This window comes from Mustela nivalis (genome assembly GCF_964662115.1).
Source record: "Mustela nivalis genome assembly, chromosome: 6".
Lineage (NCBI taxonomy): Eukaryota > Metazoa > Chordata > Mammalia > Carnivora > Mustelidae > Mustela > Mustela nivalis.
Window position 1 is genome coordinate 151,912,132 of NC_139025.1, and position 14,855 is coordinate 151,926,986.

At 43.2% G+C, this 14,855-nt stretch overlaps 1 protein-coding gene across 1 annotated transcript in view; it reads left to right on the plus strand.

Moving 5' to 3' along the window:
- The window catches only part of PDE8A (phosphodiesterase 8A), a 145,417-nt gene extending 133,310 nt beyond the window's left edge, over positions 1–12,107 (plus strand). The window contains exons 21-22 of the mRNA XM_082736149.1: positions 10,192–10,321; positions 10,742–12,107. Coding sequence (XP_082592275.1) covers positions 10,192–10,321; positions 10,742–10,848 — 237 coding nt within the window. The 3' untranslated portion in view covers positions 10,849–12,107. The remainder of the gene's footprint in view (positions 1–10,191; positions 10,322–10,741) is intronic.
- Positions 12,108–14,855: the final 2,748 nt, after the last annotated feature.

A 14,855-nucleotide genomic window follows, 5' to 3' on the forward strand; every position in this document is an offset into this window, starting at 1 on the left:
AAAAACAAACTCATAGATACAACAGATTACTCGTTGCGGGGGCGGGGGTGTGTGAAATGGATGGAAGGAGTCAAAAGGTACAAGCTTCCAGCTGTAAAATCAGTACAGTGTACAGTGTGGCTGTATAATTAACACTGTATTGTATATTTGAAGTTGCTAAGAGAGTAGATCTTCACAATTCTTATCACAAGAAAAAAATTCTGCATGTGTGGAGGATATTGACTTACTGTGTTGAGCATTTCACCATATGAACAAGGACGGAATCATGTATATCAGTTACACTGCAATTAAAAAAGGAAACACTCTGGATGCATGGGCCGCTCAGTCAGTTAAGTGTCTGAGTGTTGATCTCAGCCCAGATCTTGGTATCAGGGTCATGAGTTCAAGCCCCTTAAAAAAAGAAAGAAAAAGAAACACTTTATAAAATGGTAAATATATAAATATATAATATACATATTATTATATATTATATAAAACAGTAACTACAAGGGTTTTTTCTCTTAAAAAAAAAGTCCTATGTATTTAGAGAAATTAAGATTTTATTTATTTAATCAGAGAGAGAGAGGGAGAGAGCGAGCATAGGCAGACAGAATGGCAGGCAGAGGCAGAGGGAGAAGCAGGCTCCCTGCCGAGCAAGGAGCCCAATGTGGGACTCGATCCCAGGACGCTGGGATCATGACCTGAGCCGAAGGCAGCTGCTTAACCAACTGAACCACCCAGGCGTCCCAATACATAGGACTATTTTAAGCAAGTCGTAAGACTGCATTGTAGAGTATGTATAAAGGATAGGGCAAAAAGAAAAGTACATGAGAGCAAGGTTTTTACACCTTACATGAAGCGCTAGTTATAAAAATTAGCTCAATAGACTGAAAAGTCACGGATATATAGGGTAATCTGTAGAGCACCTTGTGTTGTTTAAAAGTTAGTAGGCATTATAATGGAACGCTAAGATATATTAAAATAGACAAAAGTGGCAGAAAGGAGAAACAGGAAACAAACAAGGGGAAAAAAGGTAAAATGCGAACTCTACCACTAATCACACCAAGACTTAACATTAAATGTTAGTGGACTAAACGCTAATTAAATAGGAGATCATCAGGTTGGATTTTTTTTAAACCAACTACGTGCAGTCCACAAAAGACACAAAATATAAGGAACAGATACATACAAAGACAGAAATGGATGGAGAAAGATTTATCACGCAAGTTGTAAATATAAAAAGACTGGAGTGGTTACATTGATCTCAAACGTCAAGATAGAAAATGTTACGAGAGAGAAACTGGGCCCTTCAGGATGATAAAGGGTCAGTTCTGTAGGAGAACACAGTAATCATAATGTGCATGCACTTGATAACACACCTCATAAATGAAGCCAAACTGACAGAGAAGTAGCCAATTCTGTAGTCATGGGTAGATATTTCAACGCCCTCTTTCAGTAACTGATGGGATGTCCAGATTCAAATACTGGTAAGAACAGACAATCCAGACACTATCTGTCACCTTCCCGGAGTTAAATGTTCACTACACCCTAAGTGGCAGAACGCCTACTAAGCACATCATGTGCTGGGGACACAAATTACTTAGTAAATTTAAAAGACCCGAAATCATACAGAATATATTCTGTAGCTATGGCGGAATGAAATCAGAGCTCAGTAATAATAAGATATCTAGGTCAATGCCAAATATTTGTAAATTGAACGACACACTTCTTAATAATCCCTGGGTCAGATAACAAAACAGTCCCATTTACAAACGCACTAACAACAACATCTAGGCATAAATTTAACCGAAGAGATGAAAGACCTGTACCCTGGAAACTATACAACACTGGTGAAAGAAATTCAAGATGACACAAAGAAATGGAAAGACACTCCATGAACATAAATTAGAACAAATATTGTTAAAATGTCTGTACTACCCAAAGCAATCTACAGATTTAAGGCAATCCCCATCCCATTATCAACAGCATTTTTCATAGAACCAGAACCACCAACCCTAAAGTTCGTATGGACCCACAGAAGATCCTGACTAGCCAAAGCAGTCTTGAAAAAGGAAGAACTGAATGTGTCATGGTTCTAAATTTCAAGTTCTAGTACAAAGTGATAGTAATTAAAACAGAATGGTATTGCAGTAAAAAGGACACATAGATCAATGGAAGAGAGCAGAAAACCCAGAAGTCAGTTACTCTTCAAAGGATTGAAGATACAATGGGACAAAGTCTCTAACAAAAGTTGTTGGGAAAACTGGACAGCCACAAGCCAAAGAATGAAACTGGACCACTTTCCTTCACTATACACAAAAAATAAAACTCAAAATGAATTAGAGACCTAAATGTGAGACCTGAAACCATAAAAATCCTTGAAGAGAGCATAGGCAGTAATCTGATATCATCCATAGAAATATTTTCCTTGCTATATCTCCTGAGGCATTAAAATAAAATGTCTCTACACAGGAAAGGAAACAATAAAACTAAAAGACAGCCTACAGAATGGGAGAAGATACTTGCAAATGACGACGTATCTGACAAAGGGTTAGTATCCAAAATACATAAAAATCTGATACAACTCAATACCCCCAAAAGTCAAATAATACAGTTTGAAAATGGCCAGAAGACATGAATAGACATTTCTCCAGAGATGACATAAAGACACGGCCAGGGCACAGGAGAAGAGGCTCAACGTCACACATCACCAGGGAAATGCAGATCAAACCTCACCCCTGTCAGAATGGCTGAAATCAGGGGCGCTTGGGTGGCTCAGTGGGTTAAGCAGCTGCCTTCGGCCCAGGTCATGATCCCAGGGTCCTGGGATCGAGCCCCGCATTGGGCTTTCTGCTCAGCGGGGAGCCTGCTTCCCCTTCTCTCTGTCTGCCTCTCTGCCTACTTGTGATATCTGTCAAATAAATAAAATCTTTAAAAAAAAAAAAACTACACTTAAGATGATAACAAAAATAAAATGAAAATAGAGAAGAAAAACCCTAAAGTTAATGACTTAGATTTCACTTTAAGAAACTAGAAAAAAACAAAGCATATATAAAAGATAATATTTAAGAGCAAAAAATGAGAAAATGAAGAAAACAAATTAACACAGGCAAAAGTTGATTGAGAAAATTAATAAAATTTTCCAATATCTAACTAGAATTATCAAGAAAAAAGAACACTAATTACCAATATTAGTAATGAAAGAGGTATTGTCATAATAAATCTTACAGATATTAGAAGTATAGTTTTTTAAGGTACCAACAAATTTGACAACTTAATGTCTTAAAAACTACAGTTTACCCAAACCAACAAAACAACCACCTGAGAAGTCCTGTATTAAATTATTTATCAAAATTTATTCTGAAAGATTTTCCCACAAAGTAAATTTTAGGCCCAAATGGTTTCACTGAGGAATTCTATCAAACATTTAAGGAAGAAATAACACCAGTCTTATAAAATTGTATCAAAATATAGAGGCAGGGACAGTGAGGGTACCTGGCTATCTCACTCAGTAGAGCATGCAACTCTCGAGCCTCAGAGTCATGAGTTCAAGTCCCACATTGGGTGTGGCATCTACTTTAAAAAAAAGAGGGAGTAGAAACACTTCCCAACTTATTTTATGAGTCCATTATCATTCTGATATCTAAATCTGATAAAGACAATACCGGAGCACATTACAGTCTATTGTCTTCATGAACATAGATGCAGAGATACTTAATTGAATAGTATATAAAGAAGATACTATCTTATCATAAATTAGAGGTTTTTTCCCCTAAGAATGCAAGGTCAGTTCAATATCAGAAAAATCAAGAATTATAATCCCCATCCCCAATTAAAAGAAAAAAAAAACACGATTATTTCAGTAGCTACAGAAAAACCATTTGATGAAATTCAACATTCATTCATCAAAAACACACTTAGCAAGTCAGGAATAGAAGGGAACTTACTTTAAAGGGACATCTACAAAAACTTACATCTGACATTATATTTAATGGTAAAATATTGAATACATTTTCAAGACTGGAAACAAGGGAAGGGTACCACCACTGTTGAACCTTGGAATTGGCTGTCCTAGCCATTGCAATAAAGAGGAAAAAAGTACAAAGAAGATAATTTTTTTCAATGGTTTTTTATATGGAAAGCTCCAAGGAGTGTGCAAAATGATAGCATTCACAAGGATTTTAGTTAGCAAGGCCCTAAGACAGAAGGTCCTAAGACACAAAAATACAATATTTTATATTGTGAAAAAAAATATTTCTGTACTAGCCAAAACCAACTGGAAAATTAAAAACCTAATCCTATTTACATAGCTATAAAAAAATCCAGGAACAAATTAATAAAAAGAAGTCTAGTCCTTTACACTGAAAACCACAAATATTGCTGAGAGATTAAAGAAACACTTGAACATCTGCAGAGGTATACCAGTTCTCCGGACTTGCAAGGCTTCCAAGGCTCACTCCCTTCCAAGGCTCACTGCTGTTAAGGTACAGTTTTCTCCGAATTGATGTGTACATCAGTGCAGTTACAGTCAAAATCCCAGCGGGGTGGTTTTGTTGTTGGGGGAGGGAGGCGGCTAGGAGTTCTGGGTTGTTGGGTTTTTTTGTAGAAATTGACAAATGGATTCCAGAATTTATATGGAAAGGAGAAGGACCTTGAAAAAGCAAAGCAAACTTGAAAAAAGTTGGAAAATTCACACTATTCGTCTTTAGAACTTAAAATAAATCACGCCGGTGCAGTGCTCGCATAAGGAGGTCAGGGACATGGATGGAGAATATAGAGGTCTCAGGAGTGGACCGCGTCCACACAATCAGTGCGGAAAGGAAAAGGGTTTTCAGCAAGTGGTATCGGAATACGTAGATATTTCTACCCAACAAAAGAACCACAACTGGGGCACCTGGGTGGCTCAGTGGTTTGGGCTGCTGCCTTCGGCTCAGGTCATGATCTCAGGGTTCTGGGATCAAGCCCCGCATTAGGCTCCCTGCTCCGCAGGAAGCCTGCTTTCCTCTCTCTCTCTCTCTCTCTCTCTCTCTGCCTGCCTCTCTGCCTACTTGTGATCTCTGTCTTTCAAATAAATAAATAAAATCTTTTAAAAAAAGAACCACAACTTCTACCTCATACCGGAGGAATATTGTTTCACCGTGAATCGTGGATCTAAATATAAAACCTCAAACCTCAAGCTTTTGAAGAAAAACACAGGAGACTATCCTAATTTGGTCATTTAGAAATGGACACATATTTTGTAGTTACAAAAAACCACCACCATAAAAAGAAAATTTGGGAAATGAGAATCAAAACACCGGAACTGCGCTCATCTGCACACAGCAAGCCTCTGTAGGAAAATACCCACAAGTCCCGGCCAACGGCTAAGTCAGGATGTATGAGAAATGACCGCTCATTAATAAAAAGACAAACCACCTCATTTAAAATGGCCAAGTATTTTAACACACGCGCCACAAAAGGAGATGTACGAACAGTCAAGAAGCTTATGACAAGTGCTGAACATCATTAAGTCATCAGGGAAACATGCTAGAACCACAGGGAAAACCACTACACCCACTAGAGTGTCCAGAAGTTTCAAAGACTGACAACACTGAGTTCCTAAGGATGTGAGGCACCTGGGATTCATCATCAGTAACAGGTGTACAGATGCTACAACCTCCTTGGAAGCAGTTTAGCAGGAGGTGTGTGTGTGTGCACGCACGCATGTGGTAAAACACACATAAGATTTAACATTTTCAGTGGTCATGTGTTTGTTTTCCTTCACTGTTCTAACGTGGTGTATCACCTCAGCTGATTGTAGATGCTGAGCTGTCCTCGCGTTGCTGGGCTCTACCGCATGTAGTCACGGCGCATGATCCTTCCATGTGCTGCTGGATTCTGTGTGCTATCTTGCTGAGGATTGTTCTATCAGATACTGGTCTGTGGTTTTCTTGCCGTGCCTTTGCCAAGCTTTCGTACTGGTAACGCTCCCCTTCTCAGCTGAATTAGGAAGTGTCCTCTTCTCTTCAATTTTTTGGAAGAGTTTCAGAAGGATTGGTCTAAATTCTGTTTAAGAGTTTGGTAGAACTCACCAGTGAAGCTATCTAGTCCGGGGTTTTCCTTTGTTGGGAGGTTTTTCATTAGTGGGTTGAATGTCCTTCCTAGTTCCAGATCCACTCAGCTTCTCATTCCTTCATAATTGAGTCTTAGAAGGTTGTAGGTTTTGAAGAATGTTAATTTCATCTACGTTATCCATTCTGTTGCGGTACAATGATTTACAGTATCCCCTTACAGTCCTTTTATTTCTGTAAAATAGTTAGTTATGTCCCCCTTTTTTCCCTTGTTATTTTGTCCCACTTTTACTTCTGATTTTAGTGATTTGAACCTTTTTTTTCCCTTAGTCTGTCTAGTAAAGATTTTTCAGTTGTGTTATAATCTTTTGAGAGACCTGGCTTTTGTGGTTTTGTTGATTTTGTTTTTCTTTTCTCTGTTTTACTTACCTCTGCTCTAGCCTGTGATTTCTTTACTTGTGTGGGCTTTGAGTTTAGTGTAATCTTTTTCAAGTAAGGTGTAAAATTAGTTGTTGAATTGAGAGTTTTATTTTTAATGTAGGTACTTATAGCCATAAATTTCCCTGTCAGCCCTACTTTTATCTCATCCCATAACTTTCTAGATGTTGTATTTTCATTTCCATTTGCCTCAAGGTATTTTACCATTTTCCTTGTGATTTCTTCTTTGGCCCCTTGGTTAAGAGTATTTGATTCCCACGTATTTGTGAATTTTCCAGGTTACTTCCTATTGATTTCCAGTTGCATTCCAAGTAGAATAAGTACTTTGTATTAAGATTAATCTTTGTAAAGATTATTCTAATCTTTAAAATATTTATTAGGGTTTGTTTTGTGGCTGAACCTACATTTTATCTTGGAGAATGTTCCACTTACGCTTGAGAAAACTTACGTATCCAAATTGTTGCTAGATGAATGTTCTCTTAATGGGAGGTCCCATTGGTTTGTATTATTCGAGTCCTCGATCCCTTATTGATCTGTTATATCCATCGTCAAATGCGTGGTATTGAAGTCTTCAACTATTATTACAGGAGGGTCTGTTTCTCCCTCCAGCTCCATCCGTGTTTTCTTCCTGTAGTTTGGACTCTGATGTTTGGTGTAGATAGGCTTACAATTGTTGCATCTTCTTGGTAAATTAACCTGTTTTTTCAATACATAGTATCTTAATCTGTTTTAGACTTAAAAATCTATTTTGTCTGATAGCAGCATAACTCCTCAGTTCCCTATTGGTTTTTTCTTGGAATACCTTTTTCCATCCTTTCAACCTACCTGTGTCTTGATATCGGAGAGAAAGCCTTTGGTAGACAGAATATAGTTGGGTCAGGTTTTTGTCCTTCCTGCCAGCTGTGCCTTTTGATTGGGGAGTTTAAACCACTTACATTTAAAATAATTACTGATGAAGAAGGACTGACTTTTGCCATTTGTTTTCTTGATGTCTTAAGCTTTTTGGTTTTCTTTTCTTTTCTTTTTTTGTCTTTCCTGTTCCCCATTACTGCCTGCCCTTGTGTTTGATTTTGTTTGTAGTGACACCTTTGCTTTCCTCACTTCCTCCTATGTGTAAGTATTCTGGATTTTTGCAGTTAGCATGGTACATAGAATATCTTAAAGTGAAGCAATTTATTTTAAATTGATACCAACTTAGTCATACATACAAACTCTTATACATCTGTCCCCCACCCTACTTTGATGTCATAGGTTGATATATTGCTATATTACATATCCATTAATGAGGGTGATAATTATGCATGTCTTTCAAATCCTGTAGAAAAATAGTCTAACCGGGGGCACCTGGGTGGCTTGGTTGGGCAGCTGCCTTCAGCTCAGGTCATGATCCTGGAGTTCCGGGATCAAGTCCCAAATCAGGCTTCCTGCTCAGCCGGGAGTCGGCTTCTTCCTCTGACCTTCTCCTCTCTCATGCTCTCTCCCTCTCACACTCTAAGAAGTAAGTAAAATCTTTTTAAAAGAATGAAAAAGAAAATAGTGGAATTACAAACCAAAATTATAGTAATATTGCTTTGTATGTTTGTGCATTTGCCTATGTGTTTACCTTTACTGGAGCCTGTTAGACCTTCACAGGACCCAGAGTTACTGTCCAACTTCTTCACTCCCTCCAGCATTTTCTGTAAGCCAGACCCGGTACTAATCCGTCCTCTCCACTTGCTATCTAGGAGCGCCTGCACTTCCATCTCGTTTTTGAAGAACAGCTTTGCCAGATAAAGAATGCTCAGTTGATGACAGCTCTGTCTGCTTCACATCATTTCTTCCCTGCCTACAGGCGTCCCAGCTTCTCCTGAGAAGTCGGCTCAGCATCTTACGGAGAATTTCTCGTAACAAGTCATTTTTCTCTTGCTGCTCTTAAGATTCTTTGTTTCTGGCTGACAGTTCGGCTGTAACGTGTAGCGATGAGGTTCTTCGGGCTTTTATCTGGAGTTGTCTGGCTTCTTGGTGTCACAGGTGTAGGCCTTCCCTCCCGTGGTGGCAGTTTGGGGCTGTCGCTTCTGATGGCCGCTGCTGCGACTGTCTTGGCCGAACTCTGATAATGCAGGTATCAATCCATTTGATATGTCCCGTAAGTCCCTCAGACTCTTGTCACTCCTCTTCATGTCTTTTTGCTTCTCCTCCTCACACTCAGGAACTTCAAATGCGCTGTCTTCCGACTTGACGCTGTTCCCACGCCCCCCACAGCTGCTGGTGGATCGCTCCCGTGGATTTTTCAAATCTTTGCATTTTTTAGCTTCCAGAATGTGTTTAGGTGCTTTTTATAACTTCTTTCTCTTTGTTGCTGTTCTTATGCGGCTCACACATCATTTTCCTAATTTCCTTTAGTCCTTTGTCTTGGTTTCCTTTAGCTCTTTGAGCAGATGTAGGATGGTTGTTTTAAAATCAGCAACTTCTGGGGAGCAGACCGGGGCCTGGGACCGGTTCCGAGGGTAAGAGTGGCAGGGGCGGGGCACCAGGGTGGCTCAGTGGGTTAAGCCTCTGCCTTCAGCTCCGGTCATGATCCCAGGGTCCTGGGATCGAGCCCCGCATCGGGCTCTCTGCTCAGCAGGGAGCCTGCTTCTCCCTCTCTCTCTGTCTGCCTCTCTGCCTACTTGTGATTTTTCTGTCAAATAAATAAAATCTTTAAGAAAAAAAAAAAAAACAGTGGCAGGAGGTGGGGACCAGCTCCCTGGCCTGAGAGGAGTTTTCCTTTGGTCTTGCTGAACCTGGGACCTGCCTCCTCTGCCTGGAACAGCCCTGCCCCCAAGCCCAGCCCCTGCCCCAGCCTGACCAAGCCCCTTCCCACACCCCCCTGGTGTCTCTCCCCGGTGCTCTCCTTCCTCGCCTGCCCCGGGCCACCTGCACCCCCAGCCCGGCAAGCTGCTCAGATGGTCGGTTAGGAGGATCTGGTGCCAGAGCCTGGCTCCCCGGGACCCCAGTGCCTTCGGTCACCACCCGCCTCACGGTTCCTTTTGGGTGGCCCACCGAGCCGGTGCCCACCTTACTTACCCCTCGCGTCCCCTGCCCCTCATGTGACCGGGGACCTTCAGGGGCTCCAGGAAGCCGTCCTGTGTCACCACGGACATCCCCTCACCGTTTTCTCCAGGACGCTGTGGTGAAAGCAAGACCTTCGTTTAGAAAAGGAGCTCCCTTATCTCTTTCAGGATAAAATTAAGATCTTGGGGAGAAAGGCAGGTTTATTTTCATTTTTTTGCAAATCTCTGGAATCCTAAAGATGGTCTGCAAGAGTCTGACGCACACAAACGTGCTCATCTGAGTTGTTTCTTCCCTTAGGGGTCCTCGGGGGGTTCAGAACTTTTTCAAATAAAACAACTGACCTGAGGAGAGCAGCAGCCCCTCGATCCTTCTTTGCGAGGGCGGCTTCTTTCCCAGCGCCGTGGGCCTGGCTCCGGCTGCACAGAGCTGGGGAGGCGGCCGGTGTGCGCCCCTCCCCCACCCCGTATGCACCTGCTGCACCGGGCTCTGGGGCTCACGGAGCCGCTTGGGCGAGGAGCTTCCTGGGGGCGGGAAGAAGAGCTGGGCAAGGGAACTGCTGGCCGCAGGCTCCCGCTCTGGGACCCCTGCTCTCTGGCTCGAGCCCTGGTCCCAGCCCCCCCTCTGGGGCCACTCCTGAGGGAGCGGAGCCAGACCCTGGAGTCTCCTAATTCGGGCGTTTTCTGCTTTCCAGACGGATGAGGAGAAGCGGCAGGACTTGCCCGTGGTGATGCCGGTTTTTGACAGAAACACCTGCAGCATCCCCAAGTCCCAGATCTCCTTCATCGACTACTTCATCACGGACATGTTTGATGCTTGGGACGGTAAGAGCTCCGCGGCTGGCGCCTTCCACAGGCGCATGGGCCCAGGGCGCGGCTGGCCCCGGAATGGGTGTGGGGCTTAGACTCTCAGGAGGACAGAGGAGGAGAACCGTGCCTTCCCCAAGGACCCCGGAGGCCTGGGTGCTCCTCCCACCCCTCCCCTGCTCAGGGCAGCAGCCCCGCGAGGGGGGGGGGGTGGACCAGAGCGGGGGTCCGGAGAGACTGACAGGGCCATGGGTCTGGGGTTCCGCTGCCTTCCTAACCGCCCCCCCCAGCCCCCGGGAGCTGATGAAAGGCTTCAGCAGATTCCATCCCCTCTGGGGCCCCTGCCGGAGCTGTCACCTCAGGTGTGGGTGGAGCGGCTGGGCAGAGGTGATGCACCTGAGGCTGGGAAGGAGACCACATCCCTGTCCTTTTCTCCAGCCTTTGTAGACCTGCCTGAGTTAATGCAGCATCTTGACAACAACTTTAAATACTGGAAAGGACTGGATGAAATGAAGCTGCGGAGCCTCCGGCCGCCCCCTGAATAGCACGCAGCACCGCCCGGGCCCCGGAGCTTTGGCCCTCGGCTCGTTCGGAATTCCTGAGGCAGCCGGAGGCCCCGGGCCCTTGCAGTATTAGGCCGAACAGTGCCAGGTCTGCAGAGCCCGTGAGAGCACCTGGGGCCGTCGGCGACCTTCTGCAGCCACCAAGCAGTGCCGCTGCCACCAAGTGCGACCCGGTCTGCCCTGTGGGGCCTGCAGCAGGGGCTCTTCGGACAGTGCCAGGAGAGCCGGCCAGCGCGGACTTTGCTCCCCGCGAGCTCAGAGGGACCCTCTCCAAAGGACGGGGAGGGGTTTGCTGCCGCTGACGGAGAATGTCCTGTTGCAGACCCTGTCTCCACCCGCCTCCAGCACTTACAAGCCGCGCCCGGCGCTCGCGCTCGGAGCTTGAGGCCCTCCCCGCGGCGAGAAGGTGCAGTTGCCGGCCGGGAACACTACTGAAGGTGACTGCGCTCGCACACTGAGCAGCGACTGAAAAACACAGAAGAAATTTTGAAGTTGATTATTAAGTACAAAGAAATTTTGAAGTTGATTAATATCAGTTATTAAAATGTTTTATTTATTTTATTAGAAGTTCAATATTTTCTATGAATTCTGAAATACTTCAAAGCCAAAGCCAACGTTAAACGCCATGACCAAATTTACATGATTCATACTCATTAAATATGTATTACTTGGTGTACAGACTTATTTTCATAATGCAAATTAAAACTATAAAATGACACCTTTTTACTGCACTACAGAAATATTTGTGTATGTTAGACTCTTCTGATTGATGCTCACTGGGAAAAGTGGTCTTGGGGGAGAGCCTGAGTCTGAAGCCCTCGAGGAGAGCAGCTCCTCCGTACAGAAAGCAGAGCACTGGGACTCTCTGGTCATCGGATGGGCTTTGCAGGTGACTCCCCAAAGTCAGCGAAATTAAGACCTAACACTTTTTCCCTAAAATTTTATAATTGAATTCCCATAAATCTGCCTTATTTTATAGTACATTTCTACAAGATATTCCCTTTGAAAGAACAAAAATGGAGTATTTAGTGAACTGACATTTTATACCAATCTGTTTTCATCTGAAGTAGGAGTCTTTGATTCCAGAAATTTATAAAAGGTTCTATATCTTCACATTTTGAGTAAGTGTAGTACCATAAAAAATGACACAGGATGACAATGTCAAAGTGCTTGTCGTTTCATTTTAAAGTTGTATTTTTTCCCCCGACAAAAATGAAATTAAACTATTTGTTTTTAAGAAATCATGTGTCATCTTTTCTCTGGAGTCTGATTATACTTAAAATAAGACACCTTTATATTACAGAGAAGATTAATCGTTAAATGACTTCTTCAGGGTCACAAAAGGACAGATGAATATGTTGAAAACTTCTCACCACTTGGCTCCCATTCAAAGCTATTGGGGCTGGCACCTCAGAAGTCCCTTTACAGACTGCTTTTCCCATGCGAAGACATTTGACCTAGGTTGGTAATTGGGGACCGAGGTGGGAGAGGCCTCCACTCTCCTCCCCTCTAAGTGCCGGGAATGACTTCCCCGAGCAACTCAACCATCAGGAAGTAGAGAGAGCAGTGCGTGCGACACCGCCCGAGCTCCACCATGACCTGAAAGAGACTAAAAGGAGTGTGCTTGACGCGTTTCAAGGGAGAAAAGCAGCAATAGAAACCATAAGGTAAACCAAGGTAGTTTTAAAAATAGGTAGATTTGAGGAAGAACCTAATGGACATTCTAGATAAGGAAGAATATAGTCATTGAAACAAACAGAAAAGTTCTGCACAGATTTACCAGAAGGCCAGCCACAACTGAAGAGCAAAGGAGCACATTGGAAGACTTGGAAGTTACAACCCATGCAGCACAGAGGTTTTAAATTAAAGCAAAATTAAAATACGGAAGGTTAAGTGAAATGCTTCAAAATACATCCGAATTAGATCAGTGGGAGAGGCACTAACTAAAGAAAGCCCGAAGAGTCCCTCAGACTTAAAGGGTGCTCTGAACCCCAAGTAGGACAAGCAAAATCCATCTACCCAACACAGTGCAGAGCTCCAAGAGGAAAACCTCCCAGTCGTGAGAAAAGACGGAGCACTTACAAGGGAACTAGTGTTAGACTGCTGTCACTCCTTGGCCACCAGGGCCAGAAGACTTAGGAATAACCTCTTCGAAGTATGGAAGGAAACTGTCAGCCTAGAATCACATACTGAACTAAACTATTGCTCAAGAGTGAGGTGGTAGTGTACAGACAATTTTAGACATGTACGCAGCTCTTCGTAAACAGACTCCATGGAAAGAAATGCTGAAAGACCTCTCAAACGAGTCCAGAAAGAGCTGGGTTATGAAAGCAACAGTAAACAAAGAAACTGGTAAACATCTGGGCAAGGCTAAGTAAACATGTTGAGTGGGGCTGAAATAAAAGTGATGTATAATCAGGAGGGGCAGGTATGCAGCAGGCTAAGTGTTGTGGAGGACCAAAGAGATGTTTATTACAGACTTTCAATATGATTACCTGGAAGTTAAGGGAAATTGTCAAAGGAATAAAAGAATATGGGATTTAAAAATTACTAAAAGGAAAGCTAAGTGAAGAAATAAAATGTAACGGGGCAAATCTGGGTGGCTCAGTCGGTTGAACGTCAGACTCGGTTTCGGCTCAGGTCATGAGATCAAACCCTGTATCAGGCTCTGCGCTCAGCACAGAGTCTGCCTGAGAGTCTCTCTCCCCCTGCCTTGCGTGCTCTCTCACACGATCTCAAATCTTTCTAAAAAAGAAAATGTAACTAACGCAACCTGTAAGAGATAAGTGGAAAAATAAACTGTGAATAAGACAGAGACAGAAATAAGCACAAGCACGCAGCATCCACATCACACTAAAGATCCACGGCACTGGTGGTACCACGGGTTGAGAGGGAACCTACAGGAGCAACAAATTCATAAGCAAAATATAGAAAGAATGCCTAGAAATCCATAAGGGCAAAAAACCAAGGTATTTTAGACCCTTCCGATTAACGAGTTTTTAGCATCTGACAATAACAAGTCAAGTGTTGATGAGGGAATGAGAAAATGCGAACTTTCAAACTTCTGTGTAGGAGGTTAAGAACCACAACAGAAAGCAATTTGGAAATACCCACTGAAGTTTCTCAATGGCAATTTTACTTCCAGATCCCAGAGAAATTTGCCCATGTGCACAAAAAGATATATTTAAGGATCTTCACACTCAGACTTCGTCACAGTGAAAAAGTAGCAACCATCTGAATGTCCTTAGTAGGAGAATGGATGAGATCATGACGTCATACCCAGACCGTGCTGTATTGTTGTAGACACTTTCTCCTCATGGTCCCTGCCTCTTGGGATCTACAACTTCGGGACGGATCTAGTAGTTTGCTTCTAACCAATAACGTTAAAATGATGGTGGGCCACTTTTAAGATGTGGCTAACAAAAGACGATACTTTTCTAGGGCTGCCCTAAAATGTGACCACAAATGGGTAGCTTAAAACAGCAGCAAGTTGTTTTCTCATAGTTCTGGGGATCAGAAATCTGCAATCAAGCAGTTGACAAGGTGATTCCTTATGTAGGTTCTAAGGGGGGAACCATCCCATGCCTTTCTCCTAGCTCTTGGTAATTGCCAGCAATTCTCAGCATTCCTTGGCTCATAGATGCCTCCTTCCAATTTCTGCCTCCATTTTCACGTGGCCTCTGTGTATCAGTGTGACCTCTCCTCAGAAGAATACCAGTCATTTAGGGCCCACTCTGATTTCAAAAATTTCATCTCACAATCTGAGATGAAAAGACTCTATTTCCAAATAAGGCCACATCCTGGGATTCTAGGGGATCTGAATTTTGGTGAATACTTCAACCCATTACAGACAGTGATATCCATCTTGGGCACACTCTCTTGTTCTTTTTTGTTGTGAGCTGCTCCATGGAGAAGTCCACATAGCAAGGAAGTGAGGGTATCCTCCAGCCCACAGCCGCGATGGAAGGGAAGTCGTGCTGCCAGCAACC